Source organism: Convolutriloba macropyga, chromosome 7 (assembly GCF_964194025.1).
Source record: "Convolutriloba macropyga chromosome 7, txConMacr16.3, whole genome shotgun sequence".
Lineage (NCBI taxonomy): Eukaryota > Metazoa > Xenacoelomorpha > Acoela > Convolutidae > Convolutriloba > Convolutriloba macropyga.
Genome location: NC_134474.1, coordinates 53,756,594 through 53,772,369, shown reverse-complemented (window position 1 = coordinate 53,772,369; position 15,776 = coordinate 53,756,594). Strand labels below are relative to the sequence as shown.

At 33.0% G+C, this 15,776-nt stretch overlaps 1 protein-coding gene across 1 annotated transcript in view; it reads right to left on the bottom strand.

Moving 5' to 3' along the window:
• The window catches only part of LOC142342366 (neuronal acetylcholine receptor subunit beta-3-like), a 33,753-nt gene extending 18,559 nt beyond the window's left edge, over positions 1-15,194 (bottom strand). The window contains exons 1-5 of the mRNA XM_075393668.1: positions 14,641-15,194; positions 13,822-14,024; positions 7,475-7,588; positions 6,750-6,867; positions 2,275-2,509 (exon numbers count right to left, since the gene is read on the bottom strand). Of these exons, the coding sequence (XP_075249783.1) occupies positions 2,275-2,509; positions 6,750-6,867; positions 7,475-7,588; positions 13,822-14,024; positions 14,641-14,836 (866 nt within the window). The 5' untranslated portion in view covers positions 14,837-15,194. The remainder of the gene's footprint in view (positions 1-2,274; positions 2,510-6,749; positions 6,868-7,474; positions 7,589-13,821; positions 14,025-14,640) is intronic.
• Positions 15,195-15,776: the final 582 nt, after the last annotated feature.

Genomic DNA, 15,776 nt, shown 5'->3' with positions numbered 1-15,776 from the left:
TAAATTTAGGGAATATCTGCTGCTCTGCTTCATCCAAATTTTCTCAAGCAGCAATTCCGCGCAATCCAAAATTTCACTCTGGAATTATCTTGGCCCAAAAAACTCTCGCCTACTTCTGTTCAACCCAAATTGACACATTGGGTTGATCTTTTGCTCAGCCAAAAACATTGAGCTATAGAAAATTGAATGTCAGGAATTGATTGAAGATTGTCAGATAATGAGTTGAGGAAAAACCTTTTCTGCAGTCTTTTTTTTTCTGCCTCTAAAACGTCTATGCGCGAATCCATCGCTCCTTAACGCTCACTAAGCAGTCAGTAGGTTTGCTCCTTCGTCTGTTTCAATTCTGAAGACTACTTATCAAATAAAAAATTCTGTTGTTTCAGAAATTTGCGACTTTCGTAAGTTTAGAAATAAAATGACAGCAAAATTGTTAAAACGAAGGTGACTATTACATTTAACCTACCTATTTGCACCCGGGTTGACCACGATAAACCTTTCTTGGCAAAACTATTCCAAAGCCATATATGGAGTTTATAGTAACCAAATAGCTGACCAAGAAAAAAATCAACATTGTTGGAAAAACTCTTAGAACAACCATACATTGCACTCAGAGAGGAGACAAACTCATCAAGATACTTGATGAAAAATTAAAATTGATGGTATCGTGGGAACCGTATCCAAGACCATAAATATTTATGGTGCCATGTAAGAAAATAAATATATCCCATCAATGCGTATGGCTTTATTGCAGCAACTGCTACATCGCTTTGTTGCATTTTTGTTGTTGCTTAAAGGGCCCAAGTTTGGCCGAAATTGCTTTACCCATGAATTTGCCAACGACTTTTACTCGACCCATAATAAGATTCTTACTCGATCGGTGAAAAAATTTTTGCTACTTTCACAAGCTTTTGCGGGCGAGAAATTATAGCCATTGTTTATAAACACTATTGATAATTTTCTTGAGTTCTGCTTGCATTGTTTGTTCTTTTGTATTTTCATGAATTAGTCTCCCTATACATTGCTCTGATTGCGTTCCCAATGAGGTATATAAATGCTAATGCTTTCTGTTGAGCCCTGATAGTTTGTATGAATTTGAATATTTTTGACGGTTTAAAATTTTGTTTTGATATTTTTATTGATTTTTTGAACTTCGTTCTAACTTTGTTTGGGCCAGCTTATAGCTTAGTCTCATTTTTCTGCAAACGAATTAGAAATATTAAAACTTCAATATAAATCAAAGTAATCGATTCTCAAGGATACGTGATAGATTCCTTTTGATTGACAAAACAGAAGTGTATTCCAACGGGTTTCGTTTATAATTTCACTAGCGTAGAAATAATTTATTTTGGCCAAACGTTTGTTTTGAGAAAAAAAATCAAGCAAATACATTTTTTCAAGCTGACAGCCACCAATTTTATCAACAATATGAGATTCATAATTCTATTTCCAGCAAATTCAACTATGACTTTTGAATTGAAGATTATCATTTTTAGGTCAGAACAGAATCTTAATTGTGATTAAAACAAATGGCGATACGTATCCAAAAACAAACAAAGCAGAAAACTCTGAAAGAAAGTTTCTGAAAACTGTTGGCAAAGTAATCAAAATCAATCAAACTTGTTAATTGAATGCACAATACGCTTTCTCAGAAATTAAAAACGGACATTGCAAAATCTAAATTGCAGTGCATCAAAATGCAACGAAAACGACAAAATTGGACAATGCGAAACGCAGAAACGTTATGTTAAGTCAAAGCTGAAAAAGCATATAACCATATATTGAACTTAACCTCTTCATACTTCACATTGTCAAAAAGCAGCGAAGAGTGTATTTCAATCCCGAGAACCAACAAAATTTAAAAGCATCAGGGCGTGAAGGAAAAATAAAACCTTTTCAAAAATGGTCAAATAATGGAGTTTTAAAAATTGTGTTGTAAAAAAATTATTTGTAAACTGAGAAATTTAATTTCACTCGAAATTTTTTTGAAAAGTTACTCCATTATTTAACCATTGACCACTAAGACTTGCCAGAATTGTAAGACTTGTATTTTTACTTGCCCAGTACTGGGAAATGAAATAAGACTTATATTTAGACTTGCCTTGTACTAATATAGACTTCGAGTTTGGTCCGGGTACCCTCCCTCTGGATATTTTGTGTCTTTTCAAAAGTCGGATTCAGCTCCATTTCAATCCATATTAATAATTTGATGATACCAGACAGCAGTAGAATGCTATATACGTAAGGTACTGTCTCATTAAATATGAGCATGCTTACGACATCATGACAGTTGGCATTATGATGACTCTGGTGTAGAAGGCGGACCTCCTGCTCACAACCACACTATACCTCACTCGAGAAAAGGAAATACTGCTTCCCATCTCACTTCCATTCCGGTCCTCTCTTCCTCCTTGCCCCTCCCCTGTTCTCAAGGGCGTGATCAGAGCTGTTGTTGTGGCTCCCTCCTCACAACCCACACCCTCCAAATGCCACTCAGAATTGATTCTGAACTCTGAAACAAATAGATAAAAGCAGGTCAAGCACTGCATTCCTAGCGCCCCTCGATCAAATTTGATAGGGTTAGTCATAATATAAATACTCGAATAAATTAAGGTAACCGTAAAAATTTTGATCGAAATTACATCTGACTAAAACAGAATAAAGCCACGAAAAATTCAAGGACCATTAAAGATATCAGCACGCGGATTTAGGCCTCAATATAACCATAAAGTCTAATGCTGCGGTCACATAGCTAATATTTCATGTTCCAGCTTCCTAGTTGTTCCGATCCCAACTGAGGGGGAGGAATCTTATGCTCAACTGGTTTTTCGTTCAGTCGATCTTAGCCGACCGATATATTTCTCTTAGACAGTTGTGAATGATATCAATGGGATGCCCGTCAACCGCAAAATACATAATTTAAAACATGTTTTGATATTTGTTTTTTCCAAGGACTTATTGAGGTTTAAAGTTTTGTAAACCATCGTCCTATTTCGGTTGTGGAACCATTTTTAAAACAACTAAGTGATCTTAATAGACACGCAGCAATAGCCAGCCTAGTTTTCGTCTCTTCTTGGATTTTCCACAATAGAAAAATATTCGAATTGTATTTTATTGCGGCGTTGTATTTTTTAAAAAATCTTTTAGACTAAAAAATGTTTTTATGTCTGTCACAGAACAATAAGATTTCATGTCAAAGTTCACCTAATGACGGATCCCAGTTACAATTAAATGAAGCCCAATGGATATAAATTACGTTTTCAGAGAAAAACGCATGGTAAAAATGACTTCCATGAAATGCTTTTGGTTTTTTACTGTTTTTTTTTTTGTTTTTCGCATATGTAAGGTCATACGCTTTGTTGACAAACAAAATCCATCTTTGCTTAAAAAATTGTTAGTCTCTTTTCCTAGTTTTTGGGGTTATGATCCAGAAGCTATGAAATAACTTTTTTTCATCCGTCGTCCTCATCGAAGTATGCTACAATCACATGATAATGAGGAAAGAAATCAAATGGAATTCTCTGTGGCCTCTGACATTCATCAGTTCAACTGGCATGCATTAGGAAAAATTATTTTTTTACGCAAAAAAGTGCTATAATTTTTAAGCATGCATGAAATAACTCATTCAGTAAATTAAACTTCAGCACCCACTTTCTAAATTTTAATTGAGATCGTAATTTTTTGTGAAACTGTTATTTCGCCTGCTCAACGACAGCTCTAATTAAATAACCAGCAAGAACTTTTATTGCTTTTGTACCGGCCTCTTTTGATAGACCTCATTTGTCCTCTAGTGTGCTTTTTTTTCATTTTATAGAACGTTTCGAGTTTACAAATAATTTTTTTTCAACAAGACAATTTTTAAAACTCTATTACTGGACCATTTTTGAAAAAGTTGTATTTTTCCTTCACGCCCTGATGCTTTTAACGGATAATTTTGTTAATTCTCGGGATTGAAATATACTCTTCCCTGCTTTTTGACAATAAGAAGTATGAACTGGTTAAGTTCATATGAAGTGGTTAAGTATGAAGTATATGGTTACATACTTTTTTGCGTTTCGGATTGTCCATTTTTGTCATTTTTGTTGCATTTTGATGCATTGCGATTTAGATTTTGCAATGTCCGTGTATAATTTATGAGAAAACGTATTGTGCATTCAATTAAAAAGTTTAATTGATTTATGATTACTTTGCCGCCAACAGTTTTCAAAAACTTTCTTTCAGAGTTTTCTGCTTTGTTTGTTCGTGGATACGTATCGCAATTTGCTTTAATAACAACCAAGATTCTGTACTGCCCTAAAATTGATGATCTTTATTTCATAAGTCGGTTCATTTTTGTGAGTTGTATTTAATTGAAATAGAGTTAAGAATCTCATTTTGTTGATAAAATTGGTGGCTGTCAGCTTGAAAGAATGTATTTGTTTGATTTCTTTTCTCAAAACAAATGTTTGACCATTAGAAATTTTTTTCTTCGCTAGTGAAATTATAAACGAAATCCATTGGAATACACTTCTGTTCTTCTGTTTTGTCGATCAAATGGAATCCATCTCGTATCCTTGAGAATCGATTACTTTGATTTATATTGAAGTTTTTGTATTTCTAATTCATTTGCAGAACCCAAACAAAATTAGACAAAAATAAAGATAAAAAATTCAATAAAAATATCAAACAAAAAGTTCAAACCGTCAAATACATTCAAAGTCATTCAAATTATCGGGGCTCAACTGAAAGCATTAGCAATAATATACTTCATTGGGAACGCAATTAGAGCCTGGAATAGGAGAAGGACACTACAAAAGATCAGCCAATGCAAGCACAACTCAGGAAAATTATTGATCGTTTTCAAAAGCTTTTTAACGAAGCAATTTTAAAATTGAGTATTTCTCTGAAACAGTAAAACATGTTTGGCCTAAATTTAATTTAACTGGAATCTGTAAAAAAAACAATTTGTCTTCGAAAACTTATATTGTTACAATTATTGAAGCCGATCACAAAAATTTGACGAAAATTCGCAATGGGCGACAACAAAAAATCACACACCGACTTTTTCATAAAAACTTTTCGAAAAAAAATGCAAAGGACATAAATGGGCATTTAAAAATCTCGAGTTGTTTTTGAAAATTAGTGGCGTCAAATCAAGCAATTTACGTTAAAATATATCAAAACCGTTATCCCCTGGACATCATTTGATGTTATACAGCAACAAACATTGTTTTCAATTTACACTGAACGCAAATTCGCATAAAAGCACAGGAAATCAGAAAGGACAGGAATAACAACAAATAAAAGCAAAGTTCAGAAAATCACTGGAGGTGCTAGAAAAAATGATCTCTCAGTAAATCCAAATAATTAAAAACGGAAAACTCGTATTACATTTGGGAAAACACATCATAGCTCTAATGCGAAATTCTTTCTGGAGGTCTATACTCATTTTTTGGGACAACAAAAACCCAACAGTTACAACAAAGCCAAAGTTTCAATTCTAAGAGTAAATTTCGTTTTTTTTTCAATTAGAAAGGGTATCGATGTCAAAAGAAGATAGAAATCACTATTTTTTTTTGGCTTTTTATGCTATTAAGCAACTGGATTCCGCCCTTAATGCGATTAAACTACGGTTCGATGAAGAAACTTTAAGTCGGAGTAAAATCCAAAACTTCAGAAGTTTTTGAAATTGAAGAACAAGGGGTCATATAAACAGTTATCTTTCAACTGAATTCATTGCATATGTTCATTTATGCCCAATTAGAAAACAAATAAGAGCAATAAGAAGAAAAGCTAAGAGTACGAAAAGAACAACAGGTACAGAAAAAACTCACAAAACTCACATTAACCGAAAATTTTAAATAGTTTATCTTTGGCTTATTTAATTTCGTGTCATGGGGAGACTATATGATGCAACAAAACAACAAATTACTGTCAAAACGAAATTACTTTACAAAACTTTTAATTAAAACATGGTGTCAAGATTTTCAATGAAAACATGGTATTAATGAAAACATAAAAACAAAAAAATATCGGCGACCCATAGATCGATTAAAACAATATCACATATGCAATATAAGACCACAGACAAACTTATGTAGTATTTGCTAGCAAATAAGGATAAAAGAAAGCAAAAACAGAAAATTAGTAGCCTACGAAATCCTGTACTATAAAAGAAAGTGAGAGAGAAATTGTGCCTCAGTTCAATAGTGTATATTGTATTATACCTATTATTTTAGTCATCAGGGGAAATTAGTTATAGCAAGAAAAAGCAGGCTGTCATTTGTCTTTATTTTTCATCTTTTTCGACTTCAATTGAGGAAAGTGGTTCAGTCCCTGGTATTTTGCTGCAATCTGCCTAAAAACTATACTATTTTACATGTCATAAAATAATGTTTTCATACTTACCAAAGTTTTTAAGTACGGTATGTTCCAGGCAATGGGGGGACTCTGTTGGAAAGACCCTTAGAGGTCAGTACAAACTTGAAAGTCTGATTTCAGTAAAATGCTATTCGAATAACCGTGGACGAATTGCACTCTAACTACAGGAGGTCAGAGGACGGTTTCGATTGCAGTTTGGTTTGGGGGCAATAACGTAGCTAAGAGATCCCAAAAGTTGTTATTAGAGTTTATTGCAGACCTTTGGCGAAATAGACAAATACGTCACACAAAACTTTGCATAAAAAGAGAAGCAAAGGACAAAATAATTGCTGCAAACTTTTTACGAGAGCAATTAAAAACAGTCTATGACAAATGGGAAATTAGTGACTAACTAGCAGTGTCAAGACAGGGTCTCTTGTGTGAATTGGAGACCTCTAATTGAGAAGAGTCTCTGGTCCATGATCCCACCAGAATGTCACACTGCTGCACGTCAAAGGGAAAGTCTGCCATCTGAAACAACAGTAATGCATCTAGCCCATATTAGCACTTTAGACATTCAGTTATACGTAGGAGAGCTCCCAGGTTGAGATTTGAGATCTAATCTACTTCCAACCAGATCCAATTTTTAGACATATCGTGGAATTCTGGGCAAAATTGCGCAGTCTGGATAGCCACAAATGTGCACAAACACTCAAAAATAATGTCAGAACAAAAGACATGATCACGGTGATTTATATTTCGTCCTGATCTTGTTTTTTGGGCCTTTGTGCAATTTATGTTTTTGTTCATGGACCTCAATCTGGACCAGGAAATCCATTTAACACAGCACAAAATATCACAACTAGATCGAGTTTTCATTTTCATAGTCGATCTAGGGCGTTTATCTTGTAAGAGTGTTAGAAGATCTTGTGAGATGGTTGTCCAAAAATGTGTTCAAAAGACGTTGAAAATTTTAATTCTGAGATACAAAACGAGAAGTTTTTCTAACTGGATGGAATCGTTCTCTGTCCGAAACAGAAACTTTCATATCAATTTAACCAGTGGTTTACTACTCAGTTATTACAAATCAAATTCATACTAGGAAAGTTAATAGCTTTGTAGGAGAGAGTTACTTTACCTGTAGTTTGCAGAATACATTCACACAAAGTGGGGTGTCAAGGTAGACATGTCCTCGGTTGTTCACACTCACTGGAACCAAGTTCTCTCTCATGTAGTAGTTGTCCTTCCCTATCTGAAATACAGTGTAACATTTGAAATTTGTTTGAAATTTGCGCATAACGCCATTTATATTGCTAAGCCAAGATACGACATGAATGCGAAGTAATAGTTCAAAATTCTTTTCAGTTTTTGTTGTGCGATTTTTGGTAATAGTTGTAAATTTGATTCGGGTCGAAGTGTCAAATAATTGTTTTAAGGTGTAAAATTTGACTAAAGGGAGCTCTTCGATTTTTGTAGCCTGTTTGAGACAAGAGCATTAAGCGAGGAGATTTGATTGTAGCTTGATTTACCAGGGGGAGGTACCAAGAATTTCATCAAGAGCCTTTAGATATTACTAACTTTTTCAAGACCACAGAAATGATAAAACATATCACCAGAAAATTGAATGCGGTACAGTTTTCAAATCAATTCTAGTAGCAAAATACCATATTTGGTTCAGCTGCTTAAAATATTGAATGATTGGGCCAAAAAGATCACCCAAAACCCAAAAAGCCAAAGAAGCAAAACTCGTGCGAAAATTCCAGACAATAAAGCGGGGTAACTTTTGCCTAAATATGAAAAGGACACACACGACCACAATAAATCTTCGAGGACAAGTAAATATAAAATAGTTTTACCCTTTCTTGCTGTGATTTCTGTTAGTAAACTGCCGCAACTTAAATCCAGCCACATAACAATTTGAATCAGAGCGGGCCAATTTAACCACCAAATAAAAGCAACTGGTCAGACCAAAAAATTTAGCAAGAAAGAGCCACTTTACTACAAAAACTTCATTCGAGAACAATTATTCAATTATTTAGAACAAACACATTCAATTGTATTTGATTGTTTTTCAAGGGAAAATTTGAACTATGAAGTGTCAGAAGAGTTTAAATTGCTTGATCTGTTTTTTTTTTGTATTTTGATCTGATCTATTTGAAAACTATTTGAAAAACCTCAGTCTTTTCAATTTGTTATTGTAAGAATAATAATATCGTGTTTGTTAAGATAAATCGTTCTTTTTGTGCTCAACTTCATATAGAAAATTCTATTTAGTAATTTTTCTCAAAATGTGGAAAAATTACAAACGTTGGAGTTATAATTAGCTGTGCTGGTTGAAAAAAATATTGAAAAAACAGTTGATTGTGTGTGATTCATCTTTTCCTGCGCAATAATACGCCGTAATCGGCTAGTAGTTCATCCCAAGTTGTAACATCAAGAAAGGAATAATCAACTAGAAATTTTTCCAACGTTGAGGGAAAATGCCAGCATTTGTCTGCAGCTTAGTTTTCATGTCGACAAAAGTAGTTCAAGTGCAATCCCCTGTGTTACAATATTGGTTCTGAAAATTTCAAATCCAGTAAGGCAAGGATATTTGAGGTTTAGATATCAGGTCTTTCGTTCTCAGAATTTGCGGTCAACTTATCGGTGATTTGTTTCACTGTTTTCTGTTGGTACTGGTTATAGAAATTCTCTGGTAGCAGCATATGTTTATAAAGACATTGACCGGCAGAACAACATATGTTCCACATTATATTCATAACTTTTACCACATTTGCTGCTAAAAATGCGAAGGCTTTGCGCTGCTAGAATGGGAAGGTTTTTGCGGTGAGAAAATTTTTTAAAACAAATTTTACTACAAATCTTACGAACTGCCAACAAAGCCCTCAGTGAGTCTTACGAACTGCCAACAATAATCAGACACGTATATAACAAAATGTGCGATAACTGATTGTCCTGTTTCAAAGAGGATTTTCGTCCGTCTCGTGGATTCTTATGAAAACATTCTTGGTTAATGTGATGCATTCGGTTCAAAAATAACAAATTTCACAGTATTTATTTTTATATATTTTGATTTCTGGAGTATCCGCTGCAAAATTTATTGTTTAAGCATAAGAGAAGGAATAGATTAATAATTCTCGGCCGATTAAAATGAAAAAAAAATTCCTTTTCAAAAATCTTTCTTGCCGTTTTTCTTGCCTTGAAAATGGCGATAATATTTTGAACAGATTTTTTGTGCAGTGAGCATCACAATTTTTATACGCTTAAATACCGAATATAAACCAAATGCTTTTTATTTGACATTGGAAGTCAAACGCGAAAAACAAAAATTGTTGATATTAATTTCACAATTAGAAAAGTTCTTTCTCCTTTTTTACATTAAAACAACATCTGACGAGTGAGGGCATCCTCACTTTTTGGCACTAACACAAAAAATATGAATTAATTTCTACAAATGTTCATTTCTGTGAAAATAAATGAATTTAATAAAAAAATAATAACTTTGATAAAGTTTTATTTGGAGAAAGTGGCGAAAATATAAAAAATTATGCTTTGGTAAACTGTGACAACCGTATGCAGTGGCTAACCGTATACAGGGAGTGCACCAATCGTTAAACGAACAATTTCAAACACAAAAAGAGTGAAATTTTTTGCTTGCATCTTCTATAAGAATACGTTCAACATAAATTATATTTTACTCTAAGAACTTTTGTAAGCAAATAAAAGCAACAAACTTTTATTTTTTAATATTGTATTTTCATTTATTGGCAAAATTCCTGCTAAATGTATTGTTAAGGCTTGCAAATCATAAGAGCACCTTTTTGAAATGAAATCAAGTTAATTTTGACCGACGGACTTACGACACTTTTGGTCAATTATAAAGAGAGAAAGTTTTTTGCCACCCCCCTTGAGTGTGGCGGAACTATATACTCAAATGGGTCTTTTTTTGTTCAGACAATTTTGGTTGGTCGATATATTCATCGTAGAGAGTTGAGACTGGTATCGTTAGAAAGCTTGTCCAGCGTAGAATATGCAATTAAAAAGATTTTTTTCATTATCTTTTTACAGGGAGTTATCGAGGTTTAAACTTTTGAGAAAAAAGAGTGAATTCAGTTGATTTCATTCACATTTTCCCATATTGTCGGCCCTTTTAATTTAATTTTTTTAATCAAAATTTCTGGCTATTAATTTCAAAATTCAGATTTTTTCATCAAAAACCGCACGAAATACGTCCACTCTGACTACAATTGCAGGAAGTACACACCCAAACACCACTAACACAATCTTTGTAGAGACAAAAATATGCTATTTAAACTTTAACTTCCTATGCCGTTGCTCAGTAATTAAAACTTTGCCATTGACTAACTTTAACCGTTGATTATCAAAAACGGAGCATTTATTTTTGATTTTTTTTAGTAACAAAATATTATATGTAAAAGAATCGAGAAATTAAGTGTTCTTAAAGAACAAACATCAATACAGCTTTAGCAGAGCTAGTTTCGGACCAATCTTGGACTGTTACGGTCCAATAAAATTTCGGATTTTAATCAGCCGGTCTTTTTTATACAAAAGGTTCAATATTTTTTGTATATTAATTAAATAACAGGACGTTTCAAGTCAGAGCTCACTAGTAAAAGGTTCAATTCGCTTCCTAATTAACTCCAAATTATTGTATCTTATTAATTACTTGAAAGCTTATGGTCGTTTTGACTTTTAAAAATATTTGGTTTTTAAATAAATAATGGCTTATTGTAATTTGCCTCCATTTTTCTTTTAATTTGGTCAATTTGTAGCCTAATGTCAGCAATAGAAGAATGCTTTTTCTTTTCAGTCATTTCTTATTTTTTTATTGCGGTTTCACACCTTAAGTTAAGGTTTTCTGGCTTTGATACTACTAGATTTCGTATTCCTTTTATTTTACAGGTATTTGCACATTATTCAAGTTTTCTACTTTTGTCACATTATCACGTTAATGACAGTTCTTATATCATTTTATTCGCATTCAAAATTACGCAATCAATAATATTAAAAGCTATAAGGATATAGACTCTGGTTTTAAGGGCTTCGGCAAAACTTTCTCCAAAAATTTAATTGATTTTTTAAATTTTGTCTTTAACTGTCGTTTATACTTTGCGTTTTTAGTCGTATGAAATAGCTGCTACAATGACCTGGTTTCATTGGCTATTCATGGAAGAAGAGATAGGCAATATAATGATAGTAGTAGATAGCTGATGGGTTTCATGAGTTTGAAAACAATTGTTTTCCAAAAAAAAACACTTTTCAATTTCGCAATTTTGTTCCTTTTATTGTCTGTTTGTAACATAGTCTCGCTAAATACAAGCCAAATAAGACAAGTATTGTTGTCAAAGGAAGATGTCAAAATGATTGGTTTCACAAAATGTAATGTTTTTAGAGATTTCGTTGTGACTTTAGTGGCTTCGACACGGGTTTTTCACAAAAAAAAGTAAATTAATTTTTAATTTTTGTCATATTTCACGTTCTTTTCTGTAAAAGTAAGATATATGTAAAGTGGATAAATATAGTTTTTAAGGGCTTCCTTTGGAAGAATGTATGAACCTATTTCATTATTTCAATTTGTAATTAATGGCTTTCATGTCTTTGGAATTACCTTTTTTCGAAAAAAAAAGTTTTACCTAATTTTTGACTTTTTTCTTTTATGTCTACTTGTTAGCTGGTTTCACTTATGAGAGGTCACAGAGTATATTATCGGTGTTTGATGATATTACAATCGAACATATTTGTATGGACAAAATATGGCTTTACGGCTCGATATTTTTTTCTGGCAAAACTTAACTGATTTTTTGTTTGGTGTCTATTTGTTTTTCTTTTTGTAACCGCATAAGAAATGAATACCGACAGTTCTTAATTACCCTCTTTGGAAACAATTGTAATCGTTAACCTATGGGATGTTTTAGTTGATTTCTAATGGTTTTCATTACTTTGAAATTAATTGTTTTTAAAAAAAAATAAGGGAACTTTTCAAATTTACTGTTTTCATTCTTTATTGTCTATTTGTTACCAAGCCGTATAATGGACTGGACCCAAATCTTTTCTGGTAAATTACAAGTTGTTTTGTTTAATTTCAGTTTTATCGGAAGCTATTTTGACTTTATATTAAGTTTTGCTTTTTAAAACGAACATAATTTTTTTTTGATGTTTTAAATGTTTGTTGTTGTTGATTGAATTTGCTGTTCGTCTTGACTCGCTTTCTTAATATTGGCATATCGCATCAATCTATTGCATCAATTTCTACTCCACTGAGTGATTTGCTTTGTCGGCTATCTTTTCGTTCATACACCTTTTTTTTTAAAAAAATACTTGAATTTTTGGGGTTTTCTATCTTTTCCTCATTTGGTAGGTAATTATGCCAAAATTGTGGATGAGCTGGGTCGGAACCTTATGTGCGACTGCATATTACCGAGCCTTCTTGTTGTATTAAGTTTGAAACTAAATTTGTATTGAGTCAAAAGTTTTTACATATCTTTTTGCAATGAAAATGATATTTATTACGCAGCATAACAGTTTGCATAGTGGAAAACATAAGCCAGTTGTTGGTGTTGAGAAACAACCGAGAAAAACGAAAACTGTCAAAACAAACTTCAGAAATGTTTTTTTGTCATTTTTTCTTACATTGAAAACTTAAATTAAATTTTCACAAATGAACCCATCAGATACTAAACTCGCGCTAACATCATGAGAAAAATGATTACTTTCAAATAATTGTTTAGTTTTCTGCTTCCTCCTTCTACAATACGGTCAGCCCAAATTCTTTTTTGCTCTGAGAGTTCTTTCGAATTTTTTTTTTGGGAAATGTTTGAAAAGCGTAAAATTTGCTGTCTTTCTAATGCACCGAATTGTTTCAACTAGCTGCAAGTGTAGTTAGCTGGCTACTCCCGATCATAAAATGAATCTCACTATTTTATGTGAGGCAAAGTTTTAGAAACTATCTGCATTTTGTAGAAGGGTAGCGTAACCCCTATATTTTTGCTTTAAAAAAGATTTTGCAAAACGTATTTGCATCGAGAGAAAAAACTCTGTTCCCGGACCGATAATTTTGCAATATTAAAAAAAAACTTGTGAGCGATATGCCGAAAATTGCAAAAAAGGCAACGAAACTGTAGATAAACTGTTAACAGTTAATTGTCGAACAATAGGGCATAACGAACAAACTTTTTGAAGCCAGAAACGAGCACAATTTGCAGAAAAGATTAGACGAGTGAACAGAAAAAGAGAAAAAGAATTTCATATTTCATAATATTTAATTAATATATTTGAAGCCGAAACTGTGACAATAAAATGGTCAATTTTGATTTCAGCTTCTGACGCTTGAATCATTTGTGAACGAGAAATGAGCTGAAAATATTGAAATCAACCAAGATCAAGATTATTACGGAAAGTAACACAGTGTAAAGAGAAATTTTGTTCAAGGGCAGTTGGCGATATTTTTTCAGAAAGCCAATTTACCTGGTTGATGACAAATACATCCGGCAGCCACAACCTCTCCCTTCTAAGAGTGATGGAAGAGATGTTGTGGAAGTGTTCCTTGTCCCATGCCAAGTACTCATCTACCCACGACATGTACTCATGTAGAATCAACTGGATAGTCTGGGTTTTGGCATCTATCTCCACTATTTGTTTAAGGGACAAGTCGTGTTTGACTAGAGGGACTGGAATTTGTTTCTTTGTTTGATACTGGAGTAGGTCAAGTAAGTGTTTTCAATTGTTCATTGCCAGCCTCACCCGGACCCAAGGTCATTTCAATAAAAATCTTGCATTTAGATCAGACTCTTGCATGAAAAGGAGACTTGAAACTTACCGACCATGAGAATATCAGGATTTGATTCATGGTAAAAACACGATCACTTATGAACTAACTTCCAATATCATTTTGATTAAAAAGTGGTATTGAAAGGTTCCGCTCCAAATTTCTTAAGGTTAATCAAGACAAGACAAGTTCAGTAACTCACGAAGATCTACTAATAGGGTTTTGGTTAGCTTACGAAGACATCTAATGGGACAGGTGCCTGGTATGGGTTTTGGTTGACACTTTTCTGTGTCTTCGGCGAAATACTTGATTTGATATTATAATAACAATTGTATTAGAAACTTTCTTTTGGAGAAATTGATTCTGTTTTCTTTCTCTCCTTTGCAGTTATCTCAAATTTTGTCTAGATTTTCAAGATGATGTGTTTTGAACATGAGCTTCATATTTCGTTTCTATCTGCAATTGTTTTGTACTTTTAGGGAAAACAATATTTTACTCTGATAGTAAAGGAAACAAACAAATTCCTTGAATCTTGTCTGAAGCACTCAAAAGTGGTCCCGAATTCGCATCGTAGTCCTCCAAAATATGTCTGGTCAGCTTTGAGTAAATACTGGGCTCTCTCAAAATGCCCAAAACCGTCCAAGTATTAAAGTTTAAAATTAAAACCAGCAAAATCTCTAATTGTACAATTACACGATAGAAGAAGAATCTCATTTTTGTTTTGCTCAATTGTTTTCAAAATAATATGAAAAATAAAGAAGGTTTGTCTCTCACATTAAACGAGTCTTTGTTTGAAGTGAAGCTATAAAACCGGTTCTGAAATACCATAAATTGTCTGTGTAATGTCTATCTAAACCACAGGTGCATAAAATCCGTGAATTATGTTAACATACACTACAACCACAATTTTATGGTCAGTTTCTCGGGAGTACCACTGCAATCTGAAAAGCACTTTCAACTCCGATGTTTTGAAGCCGCTGCAAATATTAATAAAAATAAATTACAATAGTAGTAAAAGAGTCAAAGTTACGGTTGGTACTAACCAATACAGCAAAGTGACGTGTAGACAGATAAAAATTACCATAGCGTGATGTTTGTTCACGCTTGTTTGATGTTGTTTTCATGCTGTGTAGTTTTTCTGGCTGCATAACAGATCTGGTTGTGACAAGATATATTCTGTTCAATGACTGTGACGTTTTGTCTTCATAGTGTGAACAATTATTTTGTAATAAAACTTTAACTATTTTGTCCCTTTTAGAATTAAAGTAAAATTAAAATAAAAACTAAACATCGTAAAAATTACCTGATTGAGCAAGTTACGAAATTATACAACAAACAGCTACTGATCTTTTTCTGATTTAAAATTATACATTTTGACAAATATTATTTTACTTGCAGTAAAAACAGTCGATATTGAGTGAAAATCTTACAAAATCTTTTTTTTAAATACAAGCTATTATAATCTGGAAATCAATGGTTGCCCAAGAGAACACATTTTTCACATACCAACGCTTTCTACTCTTTTTAAAACACGCACAGAGACACTCCATGAACATATTTAAAAATACTCACTTCGCGGAAGAAATTGGTGTATAAATTTTTGCACCCCTAGTTAATCAACTCAGTTTGCTTGTCAGAACTTCTTTTCAAAGAA